The 26,959-nt window shown below is 39.9% G+C and overlaps 1 protein-coding gene across 1 annotated transcript; it reads right to left on the reverse strand.

Annotated features, from left to right (window-relative positions):
• Positions 1-2,946: 2,946 nt before the first annotated feature.
• On the reverse strand, positions 2,947-26,953 carry Slc30a4 (solute carrier family 30 member 4). Its single transcript, XM_005364382.2, has 7 exons — positions 26,314-26,953; positions 18,520-18,666; positions 8,561-8,714; positions 7,065-7,269; positions 6,014-6,119; positions 4,848-4,982; positions 2,947-4,200 (listed from the first exon to the last, which is right to left on the reverse strand). Exons 1-7 carry the CDS (start codon positions 26,702-26,704, stop codon positions 4,046-4,048), a joined length of 1,293 nt encoding a protein of 430 aa, XP_005364439.1. The 5' UTR covers positions 26,705-26,953; the 3' UTR covers positions 2,947-4,045.
• Positions 26,954-26,959: the final 6 nt, after the last annotated feature.

A 26,959-nucleotide genomic window follows, 5' to 3' on the forward strand; every position in this document is an offset into this window, starting at 1 on the left:
GCACCAGAAGAAAAAGGTTCTTTAATATCCTGTCTTATCTACAAAATTTATAAACAAATGGTTTACTTCTTAAATACTTAAGAGTGCATTGCAGTTTGAGACTACAAAGTTAGATGGTATGCTTTAAGGCCTTTTACCATTAATTAATCAATGAAAATAGCAAAAGTTTAGGGCACTGTACATCTCGTTTTTAATAAACCACAAGGCAAAACAACACTTTATTTAATAATCATATAGGAAATTTCATTTGAAAATGGCAAATACAGTACATATACAAAGAACCTGATCTTCATTACACAGATAAACCCCAACTTCAAAATCTTTCTAAAATCAATCATATGCAAAATACTTGGTTTTTGGAGGGGTGTACAGGAAAGTATATACAATTTCTTAAACCGTGATATGGCTTATTTAGTCACATATTTAGAGAGGCAGACACTTTCCAAATACAAGGTCTCTTCTAGGTAGAAAAGGGACAGACTGGCACATTTCAGCTTTGTGCTGCATTTATTCCAGAATATTCTTGATGGCACTATTTAAATTGACACTGTCATGGATTTAGCTGTCACAGTCTCCAAAAACATTTACCAATCTTAACAAAAACCAGAAAATGACTGTTGGTTCCCCACAAACCTTTTGAAACCAAGAACTCAGTGACTGGCTTGATAAACGGAGACCCTGTAACACTGAGGAATCCCGTTTCTTCTTTCCAGTCTGCAACGCCCACTAATATCACAATGTATCTAACTGCCAAATCAAATCTGAAAGGCCGGCCTCCAGGACCCATCCGACAGCCCTGGAGCTGGAGTGTGCAATGATGCTCTGTCGTTAGGCGACACCTGGAGGTCAGACTTGCTTCCCTCAGCACAGTATCCAGAGAGATGTCACTGTTCATGTATAACTAAGACCAGATGAACTCATCTCGTATGTAGGGACAAATTCTGTAACTCTGGCTATACACAAGGTGGTCAACAGCAAAACTGCCTAAAACTGTACCTGAAAAGGGTTCAGATTCCGTAAAAGCATCTTATGATGATGAACCAAGGATCATAAATACATAAAGCCAAATGCAGCTGAACTGCGTGCTTCAGAGTCAAAATCTCCAAGAGTGCTGACTAGCATTTTGAGAAACCCAAAGTCCTTCCCAGTGGCGCTCAGTCTATTTCTGTTTCATATGCTCTACTAAGTTCAGCGTACAGAAATCTAGGCAGGGGATGATCTGCTGTTATAAAACCTTTCTCACCTGGAAAGCTCTCTCTGGAAAATGAGAGAGAAGCAGTGTATTTACATGACCTTGCCTGTGTCCATTCTGGGAAGGATCACCTAAAGACAAATACTGACAGGTGAACCTCCTGGGCTAAAGAATTCATAATTAGGAAACACTTTAGAGAGAAGTAAAGCCCCAACCCCAAACTGAAAAGAAATAAAGTAAACTAAGAAATCCAATGATCCAGCAAACAGTGTTGATGGGAGCTATGAAGATCTCTGCTCACATCAGAACCTGCAGCCATGGAAACAATACAGCTGTATGTAAGAATCACAATTCTCCAGGTTCTGACTATCAAGTATGTCTTATTCACTGCATTCTCATTAATCTTGTTAAGGCAACAAGATCATTAGTCAGACAACAGTAAATTGTAATAGTAAAATTAGTAAAACAAAAGACGGTAGGGGGCCAGCGTTGTGAAACACAGGTTAATGTCTACAGTAACTGATTATCTGCAAATATTCGGTAGATGTATTGCAGTGGAGAACTGCCAAGTTTTTATGTTGTGATGTTTCCCAGTGCAAAACCAGCACCACATCTCTCCAATTCAGACCCTCGTTTCACAGAGCAAAGAGCTTCCACAGCTCAGCAGTGAAGGACAGCCCAAACCCCACATCTGTGTAGTCCCTGGAGTAACTGCTGAGTTAATGTCCTCCTCTGCCGGAACTGACAAATTAAAAAGTAAAATCTACCAGTTCTCCATCATGTGGAAGCAGTAAAGTACAAGGTCTAGCTCTTGCTGCAATAATAAAGCACAGAAACTTCAGGCACACCCCACCTTAAGTGGAACAGGATAGTTAAGATTCCCAAGTTTTCAGTGTTTCTGTATTTTTAAAAAAACAACCCCTTTCAATATTCAAATAGATTTTTAGGCTGTCTTATCAAATAACTTAAGGAACAAGTCACTATGAAAATCTAGATATGCGCACACTGTGATAAAGGATGTCTATAAGAAACTCATGGTATGATAAATGTTAAGTACAAAATGTACATTTTCCTTTTCTTTCCTAGATACCTAAAGGCCACGCATGCCCAGGCAGCCACTTAAATGCCTGCTAGTTATTCATATGGTTATCACCGTTTTATTTAGTTTATTGTCTAAAATTTTGAAATTTAAACATTTATAAATGGACTCACAATAAAAATTCAACAAAGTTAACTTTCCTCTTTTTTTTTTTCAAAGCAAACTTTAAATTCAGCAAATACTACTGTGTTTTATTAGGTAACAACAGCTATGTTTTGATACTATCAATTTCCAATGGGTAAATCCGGATTTCCTTATTTTAGTTTTACATGTAGGGAAAGTCTGAAGTAAGAAGATAATACCTATTTCTCACTCTTCATTTACACATCATTTGGGTTTCTAGGATTTCAATCCACAACTTGTTTGAGACACTGTTACTCTACTCTGATTCTCTGACGAGCCAAGGACCATATGAAGTGTCTATGCTGGAAAGAGATTGTCTCAAAACAACTGCTGGAAATGAAATATGAATACTCATGACTATCTCTTTAACAAACTTCTGCCAATCATGTTCCCTTAAGCTTGGAAATATTTATGCTTCTTCCCTAGACATAGCTTTAATATCCATTCTTATTTCAGTTTATTTTTGTGCACGCACATACATGACAAGAAAAAAAAACAAGAATAAAAACAAAACCCTTTACTTTCTGTTTTCTCAGAGTATTTTCTCTACCCAACCCTCTGTATTTTTATACTATGGCACTATTATAAAACTTCAAGACTGTACTTTGAAGCTTTCTGTAATGCACAGAGAACCCCCTAACCCATATCATAAGACAGAAATTCTCTCTGGAGTAACAGGGTACTCTGCGTGGTGGGCATTAATAAACTCAGGTACTCTATTGGTCACTGAAAGATGCATACAGATGACCTGGTGTACTCATGAAGACAGGTACCAAGCAAACGATTACTAACAATGCTGGTAGTTCTTTAAAGGGGAGCTTTGTCTCTTACTGTTCGTAAGACAATTCTACATAAAGCACAGAGTGATTTGCAGGGAAGACAGAAATGCAAACCTTCACACCCTACCGCTTGCTCCTCTGGTTTAGATCATCATAAGGTTAAATCTAATGTCTGTTATTCAGAGCTATATTAAAAATTTCCTAAATAATTCAATGATAGTGACCACATTATGTGAATATTTCTGGTATGATTACAAATAATCAAAACATTGAGATTCAAAACCCAGTAAGATCTGGAAAATTTGCTTATAAATTATGACTCTAACAAATATCAAGAGTTATTTGTGAAATAAAACAGTTCTGAAACACGTAGGAATACATGCTTATTCCATTTTCTGGGTATTATTACTTTCTGAAATCTGTTGAGGGCTGATTTTTATAAAAAGAGAACACAATTCCAGAAACTAGATGCCAAGATTACACAGACACAAAAATCCCAAATAATTCAACACTGAGTTTGCTAGCACTCACTTCATATGACAGGCCTGTAAAAAGTAGTTTTAGATGAAAATACTGAATTCTGAGTCTTCCTGTGCATCTTGGGTACTTTGTCAAATGAGTGAAGTACGGTCTTGAACGGTCTTCTATGAGGTATCTGCAGAGCTACAGCTTACTCTGTAAACAGTACTTTGGAAACTTCACCCGAAAATCATGCAATTATCAGTCAGATCAGAGGGACTGTTTTTGTGAGACCGGTGCAGACAGCTGTCAGGGACTCCATTAGTATACGTTTATTGCTCTCAAGTCTGTGACTGTAGGATAAATAAGGCTGTAGACCCCAAGTACATAGAATCAGGTACTGGAACTCTGACAATTTGCACAAGTTCTGTTCATTTCTTGTCTGTAGCTCTGGAGCTGAATAGTGCATTTATACATGCCAAATGTGTTCAGTAATAAATGCTTAGCTTTGGACTGTACTTCTTCCCACTTAGATGAACTTCCAGGAACTGCAATATCAAGAAAATATCACATTATCTATTGTACACTGCTATATTATTAGTAAGCAAGATTCAGAGAAGAAACAACAGTACACTGCAACCATACGCTCATCAGTCTGATGTCCCCTCTCTTAAGCCCTTTTCTTCTGCTGTAGAAGTCATACATAGCCCAGAATGGCTTCCCACGATCTCAGTCTTTCCATGCTCAATAGAGAGAATGCTGAATACAAGCCTCTTGTTTAAGGACCTTATGATCCTTAAGAAAGAACCAAATGCATATATTATTTTGATTTTAAAAAGCCATCAGTCTCTGAAATGATTTAAACAAGAGTGTGGTTTTTATTGTATAAAAGATGGCATAGCAAAAGTATGTAATACCTTTAAAATGCAGGTAGATATCAATTTGTAATATCTTCTCTCAAAGAATTACAAAAAAATAAATGCTACTATTTCTTTATTTGGAGTTCTGGGAACTGAACACAGGGCCTCACAAGTGCTCTACCCCGAGCTATCCTCCCAGCCCTTTGGACCTGCAATCCATCTTTGAAGAGCCTCACTCTCCACTAAGTCTTTTTATCAGAAAAGTCTTCAGACACATGACAAGCTCAGATGTTGGTTCCAAAATCAGACATCTTTGAATCCCATCAGCAACATACTTAGCTGCATGTGAACTATGGCAGTGGATTTCCCCGAAGTGAGAGACCAGATATTCAAGTCTTCCACAGAATAGACATCTTCTATTTTCATCAGCGACTCTTTGATATAATCCACATTCAAGTGGCTTGGTACACCTATTAGTTTGGAACATATAATTTGTAAGTTTACTTTGGTAGGAAATCTTATATTACATTTAAAGAAAACAAATGGTTTTGCCAAATTTAATTCCAATGAATTTGAATCTTTGTTTACACTTTAAAATAAATTACAGACATTCTTATAAAAATATAGGAAATATACAAGAATCAATACATACTTTAAAAATGTTAACTCTCACCAAAGTGGAGTAGCAATCAGTTTACAATATTTAGCTCAACCTTAATAAGTTAGCTTAGAAAAAAATCTTTTTAACAAGGTTACACCATGTAACCCTGGCTAGCCTGGACTTCTCCTATGTAGATCAGCTTGACCTTGAACTCACAGAGATCTACTTTCCTCTGAGTCCTGAGTGCTGGGATTATAGACATGTGCTACTATGCCCAGCTTAGGAACAGTTAATAATGATAAATTATTGCTAAGAACTTTTCTCTTCATGCTTAGACATGCTTTCAGTAAGACAAGAATGTCAAAAATATAACAAAGTCACAAATTAAATAACATGAAGGAATTAAATAAACCTCAAGGTATAACTGCATTAAGAATCAGAGCTGCACTTTATCCTAGCTTTACAGCTTATTAGTAGCATGACACTGAATGTCATGTATACAATGTTTACATACTTTTTTTTTTTTTTTTTGGTTTTTTGAGACAGGGTTTCTCTGTGGTTTTGGAGCCTGTCCTGGAACTAGCTCTGTAGACCAGGCTGGTCTCGAACTCACAGAGATCCGCCTGCCTCTGCCTCCCGAGTGCTGGGATTAAAGGCGTGCGCCACCACCGCCCGGCTTGTTTACATACTTTTTTTTGTTTGTAAATGTCAATTCACTCAACTGTCTGCTTTACCCTGAAAGGGTCAAGTGCATGGCCCAGGGACTGCACTGCTTCTTGTTTGCTATGTACAAGAGAGTATCAGTAAAACATCAGACATGGCTCCTGTCCAGAGCAATCCCCTAGCTGGATCTCCACTAGGGAGGGGTAAATCCACAGTGGGACGCTAGTGAGTGCTTACCTTCCAGTATTATCACTACTGTGTCCCATATGATGCGAAACGTTGTGAAAGCCACAAGTAATGAAAATATATATGTACAGATGGGATCAGCAATCTTGTATTCTGGCTAAAAGGCAAACAGATGAAGGTTGTGTGATTAAACAGAGACTGACATTAAACACTATAAAGTAAGCAAGGCACACAGCCCCGTTCTTTATCTTTCTTTAACAGGATTGGAAAATACTTTTTTTTTTAATAAGTGGTATCAATCAATTCAAAACCATCTTTTATTAGGCAACCAGAAAGAATGCAGATGTGAAAGCATACCTTATGATTTTACAAATGTAACTTTTAAAGTATTAACGAAGTACGATTAAAATCATAAAAATTCTGAAATTATAAAGGGAGGTCTGAAAGTTATCAAATTTGTTTAACAGCCTTCTCCAAACAAATAAATAGAAAAGAGATAAGACAACTCTCTCTTATAAAAGAATATACTATATTTTCATCTGATTATTTGGTACGAGATAACAAGTTGATGTCCTCTTTCAGGAAAGTGGAAAATACTTTTAAAACTTGGACACTAACTGAGAAACATCCTCACTCTTAAGATTTTTCAAATGGTTTGCCTCGCATGCCTTTTCTGGAAGTTTGGTCATTCTGTCTATTCTCCTCTGTGCCTTCTCTGAATTCTGAACTCAGAAGCATAACATACTGAAGCTGGAAAGAACTGTATCAGCCATCTGGATTGAAATACTCACTGGAGAGAACAGAATTAAAATTTAGAGTTGCTGCAAAGATGAGAACCTCAGTGCACAGCTCATGCAGTGGTTTGGTGACAAGGGTTAACAGCGAGCTTTACAGTGAAGGTGTTATCAAAGCCCACTACGGGTAAATCAGCTAGTAAGGTGACATCATTGTGCTATTGACAGTAAGTAACTATACCGATGGCCAATTAATCTGACACCAGTGAAAAATAAATAAAAAGGCATTAGTGTCCAGTACATTGATAAAGGACTAGCTTTTAAACTAAGCATTAGACATGTCTGAAGTAGAAAGCACACCATTTTACCTTGAATCTTATGATGTATGCAGCTATAAGCACACCAACACTCTGTACCAAATCACCCAGGGCATGTACAAATGCAGCTCTCACTGCCAAGCTGTCCTGCCCATGGCTGTGTCCACTAGACACCATGGTCGGAGAATTTGAAGGCAGGGAGTGGGAATGGGAGTGGGGATGGTGGTGACCGGACTGGTTCAACAGAAACCCCATTCTGTTAAAAATGAAAGAAAACATATTATTTCTCTAAAATTATTGAGAGAACATCTATTACTACTCAGACAGTAATGGAGCAATGCAGAACAGTCATTTAAGAAGGATGAAAGCAACTGCTACACAGAAAATTTGTTGTAGGTTCATGGAGCTTATGATCTGCATGGGACCTCAGGAGTGCAAGCACACAGCCAGTTAGTGTGAAATGCTTTGGAATGTATACAGCTTTGTAGAAGTATGGAAGATGAGGGCCAGGTGATGGGGTAGGTGGGTGGGGTGGCACAGAAGAGCTCTCTCAGAATCCTTTGAGCAGATGGTGGATGCGTATTCTAGGAAGAACAGCAGGCAAAGGCTTAAAATGAAAATGCAGTCCATGCACTTGAGAAAAGGGTGGCATTGTGGCCAAAATAAGGAAAATAAGAAGTGCTAAGCAAATGGGAGGCTGCACAGGGTTTTATTTTAAAAGGTGGTTGTAGGGACTTCTGATCTTTATTCTAAATTTGAATAGAAGCCACGAGACAGTGATTTTTTTTTTTTTTTGAGACAGTGATTTTTAAACTGAGGCCACTAGACCATATTTGGCTATGTATTTTAAAGATGAAGTTCATTAGAATACAGGCATATGTATTTACACAGTGAACATGGCTGCCTTTGTTAACATCAGGGTTCCATCGCTTTACACGTGTAGCTCTCAAAGACTCACTAACGAGGCTTCTTGTTGTTTTGGAAGTGTGGGAATCAACCCAGGGCCTCATGCATGCTAGGGAGGGCTCTATCACTAAGCTCCGCCTATAACCCCATCTATTCTCTAAAGAAAGTCTGCTAACTTCTGCTCTAAATGATTAAGTATATAACATATTTCAGTAGTTTTGAGGAATAAAATTGATTCTAAAAGCTAGCTAACAGGCTGGTGATATGGCTCAGCAGGTAAATGTGCTTGCTACTAAGTTTGACAGCCTGAGCTTGATTCCTGTAACCTACATGGTCAAAAGAGAGAAATGTCTCCTATAAGTTGTCCTCTGACCTCTATGTGTGCACAATAGCATGTGTACACAAATAAAATATATGCAAAAAACTTAAAATGTAGCTAATGTAAGATTATTAAATATTAAACAACATACTTGGCTATAATTAAATTCCTTAGTGTTAAACACATGGGCAAGTTAATGAGTTTAGCACGCTCCAAATAAAACTGATATACTATATTTTGAATAGGAAACTATTTTATGCCTGAATGCATGCATATGCAATCGTCTTTTTGCTTACAGCATGTGAGAAAACACTGTGCTTACATGACATTAACTGCAACTCCAACAGCTGCGGTGATGAGCATGATGTCACCGTTTATTTCATAGTTCATATGGATTGTTCTCTGCACAGCTTCATATAAGAGGAATCCCATAAGTACATACACCAACATCACACTGATCATAGCTGACAAAACCTCTAGAAGGGAAGATGGAAAACACATGTATCTTCAGCACAGCTGTTACACTGCATACCAACTAAACACTGCTCAGTTTTTTACTTACAAGACTATCTTATTTTTGTCATAAAACATTTTTCTTAAGTATTTTACAACTTGAATTGTCTAGACCCTTAACTGATTCATCTCCATCCTCTATTTATTTATCAAATTATGTATATTTACAGGCTATTCACAAGGTAAAACTGAAACAGAAAAATAATACATCAGATGAGATTGGGCGCATTCGGGGTGGTATGGCCGTAGACTAGAAAAATAATGGAAATGTGACCACAGACAACTTAACAGCATAACAAGAGGCATGTGAGGTAGCTCGGCATGCACACAGCCCTGGGCCAACTTCTGGCTTCATTCAGGTCTGCTGGTGCATCTGTAATCCCATTCATTACTCATGAGGTAAGGTCAATGGATGGGAAACTCAAGGTCATTATCCCCAGCTACATACTGAGTCTGTGGCCAGCCTGCGATATAGGAGAGCTGGTCTCAACAGCACAACAACAAAATAAATAACTTAAAAGATTGGGTAAGAAAAAGAATTTTTAAAAAGAAGTAAGAAACTAAAGAGTAATCTGTCATAGAAAGAAATGGAAAAATTCTCAATAACAAATGTAATAAAAGAAAATTGTATTTTATTACTTTGTATGGGTATTTGGCCTGCATGGATGTCTGTGTGTCATGTGTATGTTTGGTGCCCTCGGAGGACAGAAGAGAACATGGGAGCCTGTGACTGGAGCTATAGACAGCTGTGGGTGTCATGTGGGCGCTTGGGTTCTGGGTTCTCTGGAAGAGAAGCAGCCAGTGCTTTTAATCACTTAGCAATCTCTCCAGCCCCTCAAAATTCTTATATCCTTGTTAAAGTTGGCAAATAAATTTGTCTGATAATTTCTAAGGTTAGCAAGAATATTAATGTAAACATTAAATGGTTAGCTTTTTATTATGATTTCTTTATTTACATTATTGCATGTATTTGTTTTTTAGTTAACTAATAAAATATTTTATTATTTTTATTGAGCTTTACATTGTTCTCCATTTCCCTCCCTTTATCCCCTCTCCCCTTCTACCCACTCCTGTGACCTCCCAATTTACTCAGGAGATCTTGTCTTTTTCACCTGCCTATGTAGATCCATGTATGTCTCTCTTAGGGTCCTCTCTGTTGTCTAGTTTTTCTGGGGTTGTGGCCTGTAAATTGGTTTTCCTTTGTTTAATGTCTAAAAGTCACTTAGGAGTGAATACATGTAATATTTGTCTTTCTGGGTCTGGGTTACCTCACCTAATAGGATTTTTTCCTAGATCCATCCATCTGCCTGCAAATTTCAAGATGTCAGCTTGGTGGTAGTGGTGCACGCCTTTAATCCCAGCACTCAGGAAGCAGAGGCAGGAGGATCTCTGTGAGTTAGAGGCCAGCCTGGTCTACAAGAGCTAGTTCCAGGACAGGCTCCAAAACTACAGAGAAACCCTGTCTCAAAAAACCAGAAAAAGAAAAGATGCCATTATTTTTTCTGCTGTGTAGTACTCCATTGTATAAATGTACCACATTTTCTTTATCCATTCTTCAGTTGAGGGGCATCTAGCTTGTTTCCAGGTTCTGGCTATTACAAATAATGCTGATGTGAACATAGTTGAGCACATGTCCTTGTGGTATGATTGAGCAAAATAGAAAAAAAGAAAGCATATTCAACAAATGGTGCTGGCATAACTGGATATCAACATGTAGAAGAATGAAAATAGATCCATACCTATTGCCATGCACAAAACTCAAATCCAAATGGATCAAAGACCTCAACAAAAAACCAACCACACTGAACCTCATAGAAGAGAAAGTGGGAAGCACACTTGGACGCATTGGCATGGGAAACCACTTCCTAAATATAATCCCAGTTGCACAGACACTGAGAGAAACAATTAATAAATAGGACCTCCTAAAACTGAGAAGCTTCTATAAAGCAAAGGACATGGTCAACAAGACAAAACAGCAGCCTACAGAATGGGAAAAGATCTTCACCAACCCTGCAATGGACAGAGGGATGATCTCTAAAATATACAAAGAACTCAAGAAATTGGTCATCAAAAGAATAAATAATCCAATAAAAAAATAGGGTACAGACATAAACAGGGAACTTTCAACAGATGAATCTCAAAAGGCTAAAAGACACTTAAGGAAATCGCAACATCCTTAGTTGATGGAGGAAGGTCATTGGTTAATTAATAAAGAAACTGCTTGACCCTGATACGTTAGAACATAGGTGGGTGGAGTAAACAGAACAGAATGCTGGGAGGAAGAGGAAGTGAGCTCAGACTCGATAGCTCTCCTCTCTGGGGCAGACACGATGAAGCTCTGACCCAGGATGGACGTAGGCTAGAATCTTCCAGGTAAGCGCACCTTGGGGTGCTACACACATTATTAGAAATGGGCTAGTCCAGGTGTGAGAGTTAGCCGAGAAGAGGCTAGATATAATGGGCCAAGCAGTGTTTAAAAGAATACAATTTGTGTGTTGTTATTTCGGGGCATAAGCTAGCCAGGCAGCCGGGAGCTGGTGGCAGGAATGTAGCCTGCAGCTCCCTCAACACTTAGTCATCAGAGAAATGGAAATCAAAACAACTCAGATTCCATTTTACACCTGTCAGAATAGCAAAGATCAAAAACACTGATGACAATTTATGCTGGAGAGGTTGTGAGGTAAAAGGAACACTGCTGTATTGCTGGTGGGAGTGCAAGCCAGTACAGCCCCTTTGGATGTCAGTGTGGTGATTTCTCAGAAAATTAGGAAACAATCTACCTTAAGACCCAGCAATACTGTTGTTGGGTATATACCCTAATTAATTTATTTTTTTAAAAACCTTTTCTCCCTGGGAGGAGGAGGAAAATTTTTTTTTTCTTTCTCAATAAAAAAAAAAAGATAAAAAATAGAAAAAAAAACCCTTTTCTCATTTTGCATACCAATACCAGTTCCTACCCCCTCCCCTCCTCCCACTTCCTTCACTTTTCCCTCCCACACCCCATCCACTCCTCAGAGAAGCTAAGGCTTCCTATGGGTGTCAACAAAGTCTAGCACATCGCTTTGAGATAGGACCAAGGCCCTCTCCACTATCTAGGCTGAGGAAGGTATTTATCCAAAGAGAATAGGGTCCAAAAAGTCAGCTCAAACAGTAGTGACAAATCCTGGTCCCACTGCCAGTGGCCCCACAGACTGCCCCAGGCAAACAACTGTCACCCACATTCAGAGGACCTACTTTGGTATAAGGTTTTACTGTTTTTGAAAGCCAATTATAAAGCTAATTAAAACTTAAAATGCATATATTTCTTGATCTAGCAATTTTACAAGTAGGAAAGTACAGGCATACAAAGGGATCTAGAAGGCTTTGCACTGTAACACACACATGAAGATATGTTAAATGTACATCCAGCAAGGGATAGATTTAGTATTATAAGGGGTAAATATTATATACACAGTGAGGATACCAGACACCTACTTATAATACTTAAAAGGTTAAATATTATATACACAGTGTAGATAACAGCCACCTACTTATACATTTTAAAAGAAAAGTAGATAACAAGAAAAATAAAAATAGGGGAAATTAATGATTACAAGACAGACAGAGATAGAAAGCATGTATCTGAGAAGTGGAATGAATCAGGGGTTTAGGGTATTTTTTCATTTTATTCTTTTTGGTAATGTTTTAAATTAAAAATTTTTAAGCCACAAACATTAAAATTATACTAAGGAAAATCTGATGATTTATAATCAAGAAGTACAAAACACAGATTATATTATCTGACTTAAAATGCTAATCAAATAATATTATTGATTATTCTGATTAAACAAAAAAGCTCTCTTACTATGGATAAATCAAGGTTTGGAAAAATACCAGGAATAGAGATAATTACTGCTTAAAAATCTTTTTTTATTTAAAGTGACAAGATGCATATTGCAGTGGTTTGAAAGAAAATGATCCCCCAAAGGGAGTGTCACTATTAGGAGATGTAGCTTTACTGAGTGGGAGCAGCTTTCCTGGAGGAAATGTGTCACTGCAGAGGTAGGCTTTGAGGTCTCATATATGCTTAAGACACACCTTGTGTCTCAGACTACTTCCTGTTGCCTGCAAGTCAAGATGTAGGACACTGAGCTCCTTCTCCAGCACCATGTCTGCCTGCACACCACCAAGTCACACCACGAAGATAATGAACTAAACCTCTGAAACTGTACGTGATTTCCTTTTATAAAAGTTTCCATGGTCATGGTGTCTCTCCACAGCAACAGAAACCCTAAGACAGAAGTTGGGACCAGGGACTGGGGTACTGCTGTGATGGGCCTGACCATACTTTTGTTTGAGGGAATATGGACTTCGGGACTGTGGATTAGAAAAACAGTTGAACACTTTAAGCGCTGCTTAATGGACCATACCAGTAGTAGCACAGAAGACCGTGGTGCTGAGTGTGATTACTGTGAGGGCTGGCTCAAGAGATTTCAGAGGAGAATAACTTTAGTATGCTGCTTAGAAATCATTCTTGTGATACTTTGGTGAAGAATGCGGCTGCTTTTTTGCCCTTATTCGAAAAGTTTGTGTCTGAGGCTAAAGTGAAGAATTTTGGATTAATTCCATTGGCAGAGGAAATCTCAAAAGAGCCTAGTATAGATTCTGTTGTTATTAGTGTTAACTCTAAATAAGATATATAATGAAAAGGAGCAGGCTAAACAAAGAAAAAATATTTGAGGAGAAAGTAGAATAGAGCTAAATTCTGTGTTCAAGGAGATAAACTGATTAAGAAATGGAATAAAGGGAGTGATGACCCCAGGGAAGGACCCCACCCAGCTAAGCTTCCAACTTGTGAAAAGGAATTAAAGAAAAGCTTAGAGCCTGGCAGTAGTGGCACACACCTTTAATTCCAGCACTAGCGAGAAGCAGAGGCAGGCAGATCTCTGAGTTTGAGGACAGCCTAGTCTACAGATCCAGTTTCAGGACAGTCAAGCTTAGGCAGTGGAGGTGAAAAACAGAAAGCTGGTGAAGATGTAATTGAACATGGGGGCCATGCTCCAGCTCCAGCAAGCAGAACTTGGTAGCTTTGGCCGTATGGTTCTGACCTTAGAGTCAAGGACTAAAGAAAGGGTTATAAAACCTAACTGTGACTAAAGAAAGCCACCAAAGCCAAGCATCTGTCAGGGGTGTCACTGAACTGGAGGCCCAGAGAGGTCATTGTGTGAAGCTGTGAAATTGAAGTTGGACTGTCTTGGAGGCCTCAAGATGTTAGAGATTCCAGAGTTGTGGGATACCTGCCTAGGAGAGCTGCTAACAGGGAATAGAACCAACTCGAGAGAAAGAAATATGTTGCAGACAACAAAGCTGAAAGGAATTGGAGAGCTGAAGAGCATTTTGACAAGGAGATGTAGAGTCTGGATGTTGGAGGACACCACTAGTTAGTTCCTAGCCGTTTAGCCTCGAAATAATCACACAGAAACTGTATTAATTAAATTACTGCTTGGCCCATTAGCTCTAGCTTCTTATTGGCTAACTCTTACAATCAATTTAACCCATTTCTATTAATCTGTGTACCACTACATGGCTGTGGCTTACCAGCTAAAGTTCGGTGTCTGTCTCTGGTGGGGTTATGTGGCTTCTCTCTGACGTTGCCTTCCTCCTCCCAGCATCCAGTTAGTTTTCCCCGCCTAGCTCTGTTCCCCTATAGCTCTGCTATAGGCCCAAAGCAGTTCCTTTATTAACCATAAAGCATACAGAGGGGAATCCCACATCATCTAGAGTTTGCCCAGCTGGTTTTCAGTCTTGCTTTGATCCAGTATTTCCTCACTATGCTCCCTTCCCTATGTTTTGGAATGGTAATGTATATCCTGTGCCATTAAATGGGAACTGCTTTTTGATTTTGATTTTATAGGGGATTATAGTTAAGAAAAAAAAGACTTTAAACTTTGGACTTTAAAACATGGTTGAGACTGTGATATACTATGGGAGCTTTTGAAGTTGATCTGAAGGCCTTTTTGTGTTATGATATGGCTACAAGCCTTTGGGGGCCAGGGAGTGGAATGTGGTGGTTTGAAAGAAAATGGTCCCCAAGGGGAATGGCACTATTAGGTGTGGCTTTGTTAGAGGAAGGCTTTGAGGTCTCATACATGCTCAAATCAAACTCAGTGTCTCAGACCTCTTCCTGTTGCCTGCAAGTCAAGATGTAGGACACTTGGCTACTTCTCCAGCACCATGTCTGCCTGCACACCACCAAGTCATACCATGATGACAACGGACAAAACTTCTGAAAATGTAAACCAACCCAATTAAATGTTTTACCTTTATAATAGTTGCTGTGTCCATGGTGTTTCTTCATAGAAACAGAAACTCTAACTAAGATACAAAGACAGGTTAAGTCGCTTCCCAGAGAAAAGGAAAAGTTCAACTAGACTATGACTCACTCCAGATGTCTCTTTCTTGTTTTGGGTTGGTCTCTGGTCACACAGCTTACAATAAGTTTATCACTCTGTATACCACACCTACAGTACCAATGTTGGACTACTTCATTCATGTCTTTCTTATGCCTCAATTTAAATTCTCATTTCTAGCAAGTTCTAGAACTTGCTAGTTCTTTTCCTCTAAGAGTTCATAGGATGTGATTAAAAATGCAGTAAGATGTGAATAATAAAAGGCATGGATTTTGTCATAGGTAGGAGGAAGCTGCTAAAAATGAATCACAACTAGGTAAAGGGCTTTTTTTGGATGCTTGTACAAAGGAAATTTTTAATTGAATTCTTTCTATTCCTCTAGCATCAGGGGATAAAACAACAAACTATACAGAATTAGTGCTGTAGCCAAATGTTTCTCAAGACACATCTGGCTGGCTCTGACCGTGATCTCTGCTCAGCAAACATTTTGAACAATACCTGTCCTATCATCTTGCCATTGATATCGGCTGAGGACTTACTTAAGCAATCATATCATGTACAAACTCTTCCTACCCCCCTACTCAAACAGCTCTGCTTAGTACAGTCTTTATATCAGTGCAATCCCTGAAGAGTTGGAAGAAATGCCATATAAACAAAGGCAATTCCTAAGGTAATTCATAGAGAGCCGGAAAGGAAGCAGGCAGATGGGGACAACTGTCTTCAGAATGGCCCCCTAGGAAGAGAATCTTTTTCCTCCTGAGGATTTGAGATTTCTTTCAGAGTTGTGGTTTCATTAAATCCTGAGTTTTATTAGCTCTTAGAGTAAAGAGACATGCTCACATTAAATAAATCCAGACATTTAGAAACAAGGCGGCTTCGGTCCTCCCTCTCTCTCTCCACATAAACCTGCTGCTGTAACTCACTGTAAATAAAGAAAACCCAGAATGATTTCACACTGTCCACAGCTTTACACGAAGGAAGAGGAAAACTGTGGCACTGTAAGAGACTGTGGTGACAGCTCCAAGAGAAGAGGGTAACAGCTATCCTACCCATTCCCACTGGCCCTCAGCATTTCTTTTCTACAAAGAAGCACAAATTCTGTCTTATCACAGAATGTAGATTCTTAACAAATTATGATAAAAATTAGCCAAACATTTTCAAGACTGGATATTCCAAAGAGCTTTACTGGCTTTTCTGCACACATGCATACACACTACACAGCAGCCTTGAATTCATTCTAATTTTTTCAGAGAAGAAATGAAGCTGACTAAATGAAGAATGGTGATTCCTTTAAGTGCTGGGCACTGTCCTAAGTGCGGCCTAAAGAGTGAGGTACTTACTGCTCTTAATAACTCTATGTGGGAGACACTATCATTAGCATCCTTTACAAACAGAAAACGGAGGCATAAAGATGTTGCGGAACTTGCCTAAGGTCAGCCTGGTAGGAAGTGAGACAGCCAAGATTTGAACAAAGCTATTGGTTTCTATGCTTCTTCTCATGGGTGTTTGAAAATACCAATTAAAAGGTTATAATCAGCTGGGCAGTGCCTTTAATCCCAGCACTCAGGAAGCAGAGGCAGGCAAATCTCTGAGTTCAAGGCCAGCCTGCTCTACAAAGTAAGTTACAGGACAGTTTAGGACTACACAAAGAAACCTTGTCTTGAAAAGTCAAAAAAAAAAAAGGCTATAATCAACAGACCGTAACTGTGTATGTCTGAACATGGGTATATGTATGAGTGCAAAAGACTGCTAAGATCAGAGGCAGCTGACCACTGTGGGGCTGAAATTACAAGCAGCTGATAGTTGGGAACTGAATCTTCTGCAAGAGCAGTACTGTAGGGTTGGAGCAATGGCACAGCAATGAAGAGATCTGGCCGCTCTTTCAGAGGACCTGGGTTCAATTCCCAGTACCCATATGATGGCCCACAACTTTTATTTAAAATAAAATAAAATAAAATTTAAAAAGAGCAGTATGTGCTCTTAACAGAGACCTCTCCAGCTCCAGAAAATGTGATTTCTAATAGTAGAAAACGTCTACACAACAGAACTAAGATGACAACTACAATTAAACTGTTGTAGAGTATTAGTTAAAGATGTGCTACATTTGTTTATGCTGTGGAATATTTGTTGATGATGCAAAGATATGTTGCAGTCTCTTATGTTGTGTTTGTTCAACTCTGTGAAGTTATTAGACCTAATTGTTCTAATAAAGAGCTGAAAGGCCAATAACTAGCCAGGAGGGGGATAGGTGGGACTGCCAGGCAGAGAGAAGAAAAAGGAGAAAAAGAGAAAAGAGGACACTGGGGGCTAGCCACTAAGCCACACAGGAAGATATGGAGTAAAAAGGCAAGAACAGATAAACAGAAATAGAGAAAGGTAAAAACCCAGAGGCAAAAGGTAGACAGAATAATTTAAGTTAAAAAAAGCTAGCTAGAAATAAGCTAAGCTAAGACGGGGCATTCATAAGAAAGAATAAATCTCCATGTAATTATTTGGGAGCTGGGTGGTGGGACCCCCCAAAGAGCAAAGAGTTAAAAAAATCAACTACATTAAATCATATTGATGTTTACTACTATCAGATAACAACTGATCTGGTTCATTGATACAGTGCTAATTTCTAATAACTCCAGTCCTATATTTTGTTTCCTTATGAAGAATCTCAATACAATAGCCAGTGTTTAGTTCTTTATCCAAAAAAGCCAAAGAACGTTATTTTTAATCTCAATTCTTTAATGTGAATTATCAAGTGCTGAGCTTTTCAAAGCAGAAAAAATCTTAATTTGGGGGCTTCTATGCAAATATCCATTGATATGGTCCTTCATATAATAGTTCAAACAGTTATTTTATGTAGTTTCGGAGTAAGTAACAAGTTTAAAACTTCAGCAATAGTAAGAACCAGAGCTATGTAGGTAATAATTAAAATACAGATTTAAACCCTTCTAAATTAAATATTATGAATATATTTGCAAAATTACATTGATATAATGCAAGGTCAGTTACATACCATATTTTGTATATATGATGAAAATGCTTAAAATATGGCTTCAGTTGCAATTCTTAAAATACAAAGCAGCAGCAAATGCTTATTAGAGAGTTACCCAGATGGTTCTGCTAGGTTCAATAAACTGGAACTAAGCCTCCTTATGCTGGCATCTTCAGACACGGAGACATGAGTAGCTAACCGCATAATCCTGTACTGTGTAGGGAAGCCTGAGTGGGATGTTCCATGGAGACAGTTTTGTGAATAAGTCTCATTATTTATTTTCATTTGCTTTGCTCAAATCTACTATCATCTTAAAGATTTCAGTTAATTGGGGTCATAGTTCATTGTAGCTTTACATTACAATAGCATAAGCCAAAAGAAACTTATGTTACATACCTAGGCGATGAAATCCAAAGGTGAATCTTCTGGTTGGTGACTTTGAGGACAGCCACAAAGCAAGCAAAGTGAGTATGATGGCACTAAGGTCGGTTAGCATATGAAGAGCATCTGTCATAATTGCTAGGCTATTTGCGATGTATCCACCTGGGAGAAAGGGAAGGAAGATTAAACTAAAAAAAATGTAAGCAATCAAACTTGAAATGCACATCCTACAAAACATAACTGTGAGCTAAATTTCTATCCTGATACAACTGAATCAAAGTTTTCTAAAATGTTATGCAAAATAGTATATATGTCATCTTTCAATTTATATGGGGATGGTTCCAGAAACCCCTGTGGGTATCAAAATCTGTGTGTGTTCAAGTACCTTATATAAAATGGTGTCTTTGCATACAAAAGAGGGGTGACAAGTTTTGCTCAACTTAGTAATTCTATGGTCATAGTGAGTTAATAACTACAGTATCTGAATACTGCAACAAAGCAGGAAAACATTCAGAAAGAGCTGAACATAAAATGACATTGAAGAGTTCCATACAGTGAATATGAGTTCCACACAAAGGGTAAACATTAGCTTAGCTTATGTTTTTGAATACAGATAACAATCCCTGAAGAGAGGAACAAAAAAAAGGTATTTAGAAAATATGTTGTAACCAATGGCATAGGAATAGTATGGTGTGTGCTTGTTAAGAGGGTGCATGTCTCCACAACTCATATTGGTGCTTCATCTCTGTTACAAGGTATTGAGATGTTGGAAATCAACACTGATCATTGGGAGGTAATGTTAAGAGAGGCCCTAAGCGGAAGGCCTCAGTTTAATAGGACTGTGGCCTTTCTTTTATTGAAAGAAGAGATCTGAATGAGGAACATCTTCCTTACCATGTGACTCAATACTGCTTTGAGACTATGAAAAAAAAAACCACAACAAATGTGGCCTCTAGATTTTAAATTTCCTAGTCTTCAGAAACACAAGTATTCTCAATAAACTTTTCTGCTTTATAAATTACCTAATGTGTAGTATTCAGTTATGGCAACATAAGACAATATACATTAGGGTTTGAAATTTGTGATTCCAGGATTCCAGGCATCTACTAGGAATCTTGGAACACATCCCCATGGACAAGTGGGGGACAACCACACAAGTGCTGAATGTATGTATGCATGTATATTAACATACATACTCTTTCTTTTCTCACCTATTGATTTTATTCCGTTATCGGAGAGTATAATAATGACTCATTTTCCTTTTTGGAGACAGGGTCTTACTATGTAGCCCTGGCTGACCTGGAACTCACTATATAGATCAAGGTGGCCTTGAACTCAGAGATCTGCCTGCCTCTGCTCCACTACGTCTGACCAGCATTTGCATTTGCATTTGTTTGTTTGTTTGTTTGTTTGAGACAGGATTTCTCTGTGTCACAGTCCTTGCTGTCCTAGAACTAGCTCTGGCCTCAAACTCACAGAGATCCACCTGCCTCTGCCTCCCAAGTGCTAGGATTAAAGGTGTGTGTCACCACTACTCTCCGATAACAGAATAAAATCAATAGGTGAGAAAAGAAAGAGTATGTATGTGCCTGCCTCTGCCTCCCAAGCACTGACATGCACCACCATGTCTGTCCCTCATTTTCTAAATTTTCTATGAGTTTTTGGATTTTTGTTTGTTTTTAAGTTCCTTTTAGGCTTTTATTGTTCAACAGTTTTTTCCTCCTTTACCCTGAATTTCTTTTTTTTTCTTTTTGTTTTGTTTTTTCGAGACAGGGCTTCTCTGTAGCTTTGGAGCCTGTCCTGGAACTAGCTCTTGTAGACTAGGCTGTCCTTGAGCTCACAGAGATCTGTCTGCCTCTGCCTCCCGAGTGCTGGGATTAAAGGCGTGCGCCACCACCGCCTGGCTTACCCTGAATTTCTTTTGCAGAACAACCTCTTCTTTTCCAGATACAGGATCTTATCTCAGCATATAATTATATGATTATAACTGGTTTTTAAAACAGGTTTTTCATTAGCTTTCCTTATTTTAGCCTTCTTTATACATACATGCTTTGAGGCATCTGACATGGTCCAGTCTGGCCTATTTAGGATGCTCTAGTGCAGTAGTCTTATATTGGGTCCTGTAGGGGCAGCATTGGGATTCCCTGAGTTCCAATAAAAGCAAATGCTGGTCAGGCAGTGGTGGCACACACCTTTAATCCTAGCACTTGGGAGGCAGAGGCAGGTGGATCTCTGTGAGTTTGAGGCCAGAGCTAGTTCTAGGACAGCGAGGACTGTAACACAGAAAAATCCTGTCTCAGACAAACAAACAAACAAACAAAAAATGCAAATGCTGGTCAGACACAGTGGAGCAAACCTTTAATAGCAGCATTCAGGAGATAAGAGGCAAGTGTATCTCAGTGAATGTGAAGCTAGCCTGGTGTACATAGTGAGTTCCAGACCAGCCAGGGCTATACGGTAGCAAGACTGTCTCAGAGTACATACATTCATTCATGCTCTGCCCTATCCCAAGCCTCTCTTATTAGAACTTCTGAGGGTGGGATCAGTACTTTGGGTTTTAACGAGTTCTCTTTGTGACTGTGATGTACAACAAAGCTTGTGACACATTACTGCAGTGTAACCTGGGTTGGTCCTCAGCTGGTGTTGACTTTCTTGAGTGTACTAAGCCAGTTAACTCTGTTTCTTTTGCAGTTTACAAGAGTTTTGCTATTTTTCTCATCTTTAGATTTTCCCATCTGTGTGGATCTATCCCTTCCCCAACAAGCCAAATCCCTTTAGTTCAGTTAAAGATATACTTTAAGACAGGGCAAAATTAAATATACCAGCTCTTTATCTAAAAGTTAAGTGTATATATCTTTATGTGTTTTTAGTTGCAATAAAAACAGGTAAAATTCTGACTTTCTATTACCAAGTTCAAAGGATACTGATGTGGGATTTCCCTCTGTTTGCTGTGAATACCATTGGTGAATAAAGAAACTGCCTTGGCCTGTTGATAGGGCAGAGTTGAACTAGGCGAGGAAAACTATACTGAATGTTGGGAAAAAGAAGGCAGAGTAAGAAGCCATGGAGCCCCACCAGAGACAGCTTCTGGAACTTTACCGGGTAAGCCACAGTCACGTGGCGATACAAAGATTAATGGAGATGGGTTAATTTAAGATATGAGGTAGCCAGAAATATGCTTAAGCTATTGGTCAAACAGTATTGCAAATAATATGGTTTTCCTTGTGATTATTTTGGGGCTGAGCAGTCGGGAACAAACAAGTAACCTCCTTACAACAGGATATCTTAGTTTTTTTTCCTCTAAGAAAACCTCTTATTTCCTCTTTGAAATACTATAGTCCTCCTCATCCTACCCTGAGGCATGTATTCCAAGATTGTCACTGGACACCTGGAATCTTGTCTAGTACAAAATACTGTACATATATTTTTCATACACATACAATCCTTTGTATATGTATGATAAAGTTTAAATTATTAGTTAGGGACAGTAAGAAACTAACAGAATAACTAATAATAAGATAGGACAGCTGCAAGAATACACCATAATAAAAGTTACAAGTGGATACATTAGACAAAGGGATGATTCACATCCAGGGCAGAATGGAGCAGGACTCTAAGATTCCACCTTAGTACCTACAACAGTGAACAATTTAAAACATGGGTGATTTAGTTCTTGAACTTTCCATTTCATAACTTTGGATATGGGTGTTGTAATCAATTAAAACGATAGATAGTGATATGAACAGTAAGGGAGGGGGACTGATGTCGTTTATTTCCTTGGATTTTGGGACATCTGTTTGCCTGTTTACCTTTCTAAAGTTGGAAGTCCTCAAGACATGGGCTCTCAGGTAATTCTGCCTATTCTTGGGACAACATCTACTGTGCTGGCCTGTCTTCTGGAGCACAGGTTTGTACTTAATAGCCCACCAGACATTTCTCCTTGTCTGCAGAAGCATGAAAATGAACATGTTTAAACAGTCATTGAGTCCATGTCCTGGTTTTGCTCTGCACCCTCTTTCCACTTCATAAATGATGTTTCCCATGTATCCAACTGGTAAGTGAGAAACTCAGGATCATTCGGGACCTGCTCTCTCCTCAACGCCCACGTCCAGATCAGTCAGTTCTGTCTACCTTCCCTCGAGAGTCTGTTTCCAGCTGTGCAGTTTTCTGTATCTGCTCAGGTTTGTTTCTAAGTCCGCTCCCATTTTTGCACCCCCATTCCTTTCTTCATAGAACATCCGCGGCGATCGTGTAAAGTCACCCTCCTACGTAAAGCCCTTCACTGGCTTCCAATTGTACTTAGAACAGAAACTGCACTCATTCAATGTGGTCTATCAGGACTTGTTTATCTGGTCCTCTTGCCTCCTTCCTTTATGCCTACTACACTCCAGTTACACTAGTCGTTCAGTTTCTTAAAAGAACTGAAAGTTTTGGGACCTTTGCACATGCTGTTTTCCTTGCTTGGATGATTCCTAATATCCTTCTTGTTGTTGGTTTTAAATGTTCCTATCAAGCCAAAACTATATCCCACTGGGTAATATGTCTATTTTTTTTCTTCGTAGAACTTAATACCTGAATTTACAATTTAATCACGTGGCTATTTAATGTTTGTCTCCTATGTTAGTTAGGTCAAGAACTTAAGATAATAACAGTCTTGCTTTCTATCACAGAGCCAGAACATGTAGGACAGTGCATGCAAACTAACATTTAGGTGCCCAGAAAGGATCTGCTGAACAGAAGGGAGAAAAGAAGGGACCCCTTGTAATGTCTTGAGCAAGTCAGAGGCAAACCTAGATTCAAAATCAAGTCCCTTCTTTCAAATCTTTACGTAATTTTTTATTGGCTCATACTTCCCACATAAATGATTTATTTCTAAGTTCTCTGGGCATATTTTAATAAGCACTCCACTAGATCTAAGTCTAGATAACATTCTGAGCACTATGGTTCCTATCATTTCTGTATTACTGACAAAAGGTTCTTCTATATTTGGGTTTCAGATCGGAAAGTATGTAGCTTTTGCAAAGTATTAACCAAATAAGAGACTCTGGAAGAGAGAAGTCAGGACAATTAAATGTTAATTTTTACTTAAGAGAAGTCACATCTAGAGTAATTTTAAGGGAGAAAATTATGATTAACATGACTAACTTCAAATACTCAGTATCAGCTTCAAAAACCACTAAGTCTGAAGATATTTTAGTTGCACGAGTTTGAGAAAGTCCCCGGAACTTCATCTGCTGAAGTCATGAGATCACGCTCTGACTACAACTTACCATTTCTGCATTAACAGTTCACACATTTGGAATTCTCTAACATAAAAAAAATAATTCAGAGTGTTTAGCCCTAAATGGAAGATCTATCTTGCCTCCTCTGAGGCTTAGGGGACATGTGGAGAAGGGGGAGGAAGAGTTCAGAGCTGGAGGATGGGGAGATGTGCCACAAAAGATGCCTTCTGCATATGGCACAGCTGCGGTGCTTATGGACTTGGTGCCACCGTGATTCCTTAACAAGACTGCAGCAAGATTGGGCCTGTCAATATTTTATCTGGAAGAGAGAGGAATTCATGGTTTCACCTCTCCCCGAGGGACTACTGACAGCTAATGGTTTCTGGGGAAGAGGGTGCCACTTCTCTCCACGGGGTTCTCACTAATCATCTGCCCATGCTTCAGAAGTAACTTTACTCCAGTGCTCACAAGTCACTGAGGGCATCACAGACCCTAAAATGACATGAAAGTGGGACCCGTGTTGGGAAGAAGGTTCCCAGTGAGAAAGAATGGGTGTGTATAATGAATAACATTCATTATAAACAGCGTACAATATGGGAGAAATTAAAACTGTAATTAAAAATTCAACAAAAGTTCATTTACTATGTCTGCTTTGTATCGTTCACTGTTTGAGATATTAGGCAGTTGGCTTATAAAAGGCATGTAAATACAATAAAAGTGGGAAAAATGACAGGTTTATTCCAGACAGTCAAACACGAGGCTTTCAGAGGTGTCTTTTGAAATGAGAGACGACTAACAGCTAGCCAAGGGATGATCTGGGAAAGGCAGGGATATAAAAGCTGAGGTCAGAGGCTGGAGAGGCAGCTCAGTGGTTAGCTCACTTGCTACTCTTGTTTCTGTTCCCAGCACCCACATGGGGGGGAGTTCACAGCCACCTGTAACTCAGCTCCAGGGATCTGCTGCCTCTAGGCACCTGCACTCAGTCATGTGCACACACTCATCCTCCCCATACACACATGTAATGGAAATGAAGTAAACCGGCTTGAAAAAGCTGGAAGGTGGGTGATGTGCCACATCTAGCCGGGTAGTGGGCCATGGACTTCGCTGAGAGATAACTGATGACATTAGAATATAACCTATAAGATTTGTGTTTGCCTGGCACATATTTATGCTCAGATCTGTGGATAGGCACACACCTAAGGCAAGTACCTATGTTTGCATGTGTAATGCTTCTTATTACAGTGTATTTCTTATTGCAGTGAAGTCAACAAAAGTTTGAAAAACATTGGGGGATCAACTCATATGAAAGGCATAAGGGCAGGAGGAAGGCAGGCCTGAGGAAAGAAAGAGGATCATCATAGGTGAGCTCACTCTGAGGAAGCATGGTATGGCATGAGGTAGGGGACAAACATGATTCGCTACACACAGCTTCCACCCAAGCATTGGAAATCTGGGTTGCCAGGTCTCGTGCTGTCACAGTTCACTGTAAGAGACACCGGGAGAGAGCCATCTCCCTCGCTAATGTCACTTCCTAATCTGTCATTAAGAAGTTGTTCATCAGTCCCCTCTATATGCAAGTACTCCATCCGTGGATCCCACCAACCATGGATGGAAAACATCTGAAAAACACCATGCCTCAGGACTCACCATGCATGGACTTGCTCTCTAAACAATACAGAACAATGGTATTTTGTAGTCGAAGTAATTTCCGAATAACTTAAAGTACAGAAGGGTGCCTATGTAGGTCATATGCAAATAACAGGCTGCTTCATTCAGGCAAGGGACCTTTACATAAGGTGCCTTTGGATGGGGCATCCCGAGATTCAGGTTTGTAGAGGGGACTCCTGGAACCAATCCACCTTGGATATGAAGGGGTGACTGTAAACTATGGGGTTGAAAAAATAAGGTCTAAACTACCAACCTGAGAGTGAGAAATTATTATCTGAAATAATCAAAAAATGAGAAGGAAAACAAGCTCTCGCAACTGTGGAGGAGCCCTCGAGCTCACTTAGATTGTCCTTATAATAATAAACTTCCAGTTAGTTGGCAGGATTGACTTCTGTAAAGCCTTTGGTTATATAAAGTAAATGATATATAAAACGATCAAACAAGCCAACTGTAGAAAGTGTAGTATTGTAGATGGCTCTGCCATTGCCCAATAAGTTGGCCTTCTAACTAAGTTAACCCTTTCAGAACCCCCATGTGGGAAAACAGATGGTCTTCAGCAATGCCGCTTAACCGTACACAATTCGGATTCTAAGCAATGTTAGAATCATTTTAGATGTTCCGAGAGCAACCCGGTGTCCTATCAGAATCTGTAAAAAGAGAAGTTACACGATACACAATCAAGTTTGATTCTAAACCCTACAGGAGACGACAGCACACTGTTGGAGGAATTATAAGACAGCCCCGCAAACTCTCTGTGGACGCCCAGGGAACCGCACTTTGGAATCGGGTGGCCATTTCAAGCCCTGCACAGGTCTCTCCACACCTAACTCGCTTCCTGAAAACAAAGTTCCCACCTCAAGTTAGGCGAAGCTACCAGCTGGACAAAGTCAAGGGCCAGGGTGGCGGCAACAGCACTCACCCACGAGCTCTCCGATCATGAACAGCAAGTAGAGGAGGGCGGCAATGGTCAGCCTGGTCTTCACCTTCCTCTGCTTGAGCAGCTCGCGCCGCTTGCTGCAGTTGTCACAGGGGTCCATCTTCAAACTCAGCTGACTGTTGGTCAAAGGTAAGTCCTGGTCCAATAAGGAGTCATCGTCGGCCTGGAGGGCCGGGTGCGCCCCGTTCACAGGCCTGTCCTGGGCTTCCGAGTCATCGTCGGCCACCACGACTCGGAGTTTATTAAAGCGAGAAAGGCCCTCGTCGCTCACCTCGTCCGAGAAGTCAAAGGCGCTGGTGTCATTTAAGAAGAGCGGCGCGTCGTCCTTCCTGAGCAGGGATTTGAGGCGCTTCCACGCGCCGGGGCCGGCCATGGCCGCGGAGGGCCGGCGGCTCCGCCTTCACCGGCGCTCGGGCTCCTCAGGGCAGCGCCGCGCGTCCCTGCCCATCGTGAGGAGAACGAGACCCGCTCCGCCCGCCGCGCCCCGACCGCGCGCCAGCTCCGGGGTGGCTCGGGATCCCGAGGCGCTCAGCTAACCCGGGCCGCCGCCGCCACCACCGCGCATCCCCCTCCCAGACGGCTCGCGCTGCTGCGTCCCGGACCGGGATCGAGGCCGAGCTCCAGCCGC

The sequence above is a fragment of the Microtus ochrogaster genome (assembly GCF_000317375.1).
Source record: "Microtus ochrogaster isolate Prairie Vole_2 chromosome 14 unlocalized genomic scaffold, MicOch1.0 chr14_random_1, whole genome shotgun sequence".
Lineage (NCBI taxonomy): Eukaryota > Metazoa > Chordata > Mammalia > Rodentia > Cricetidae > Microtus > Microtus ochrogaster.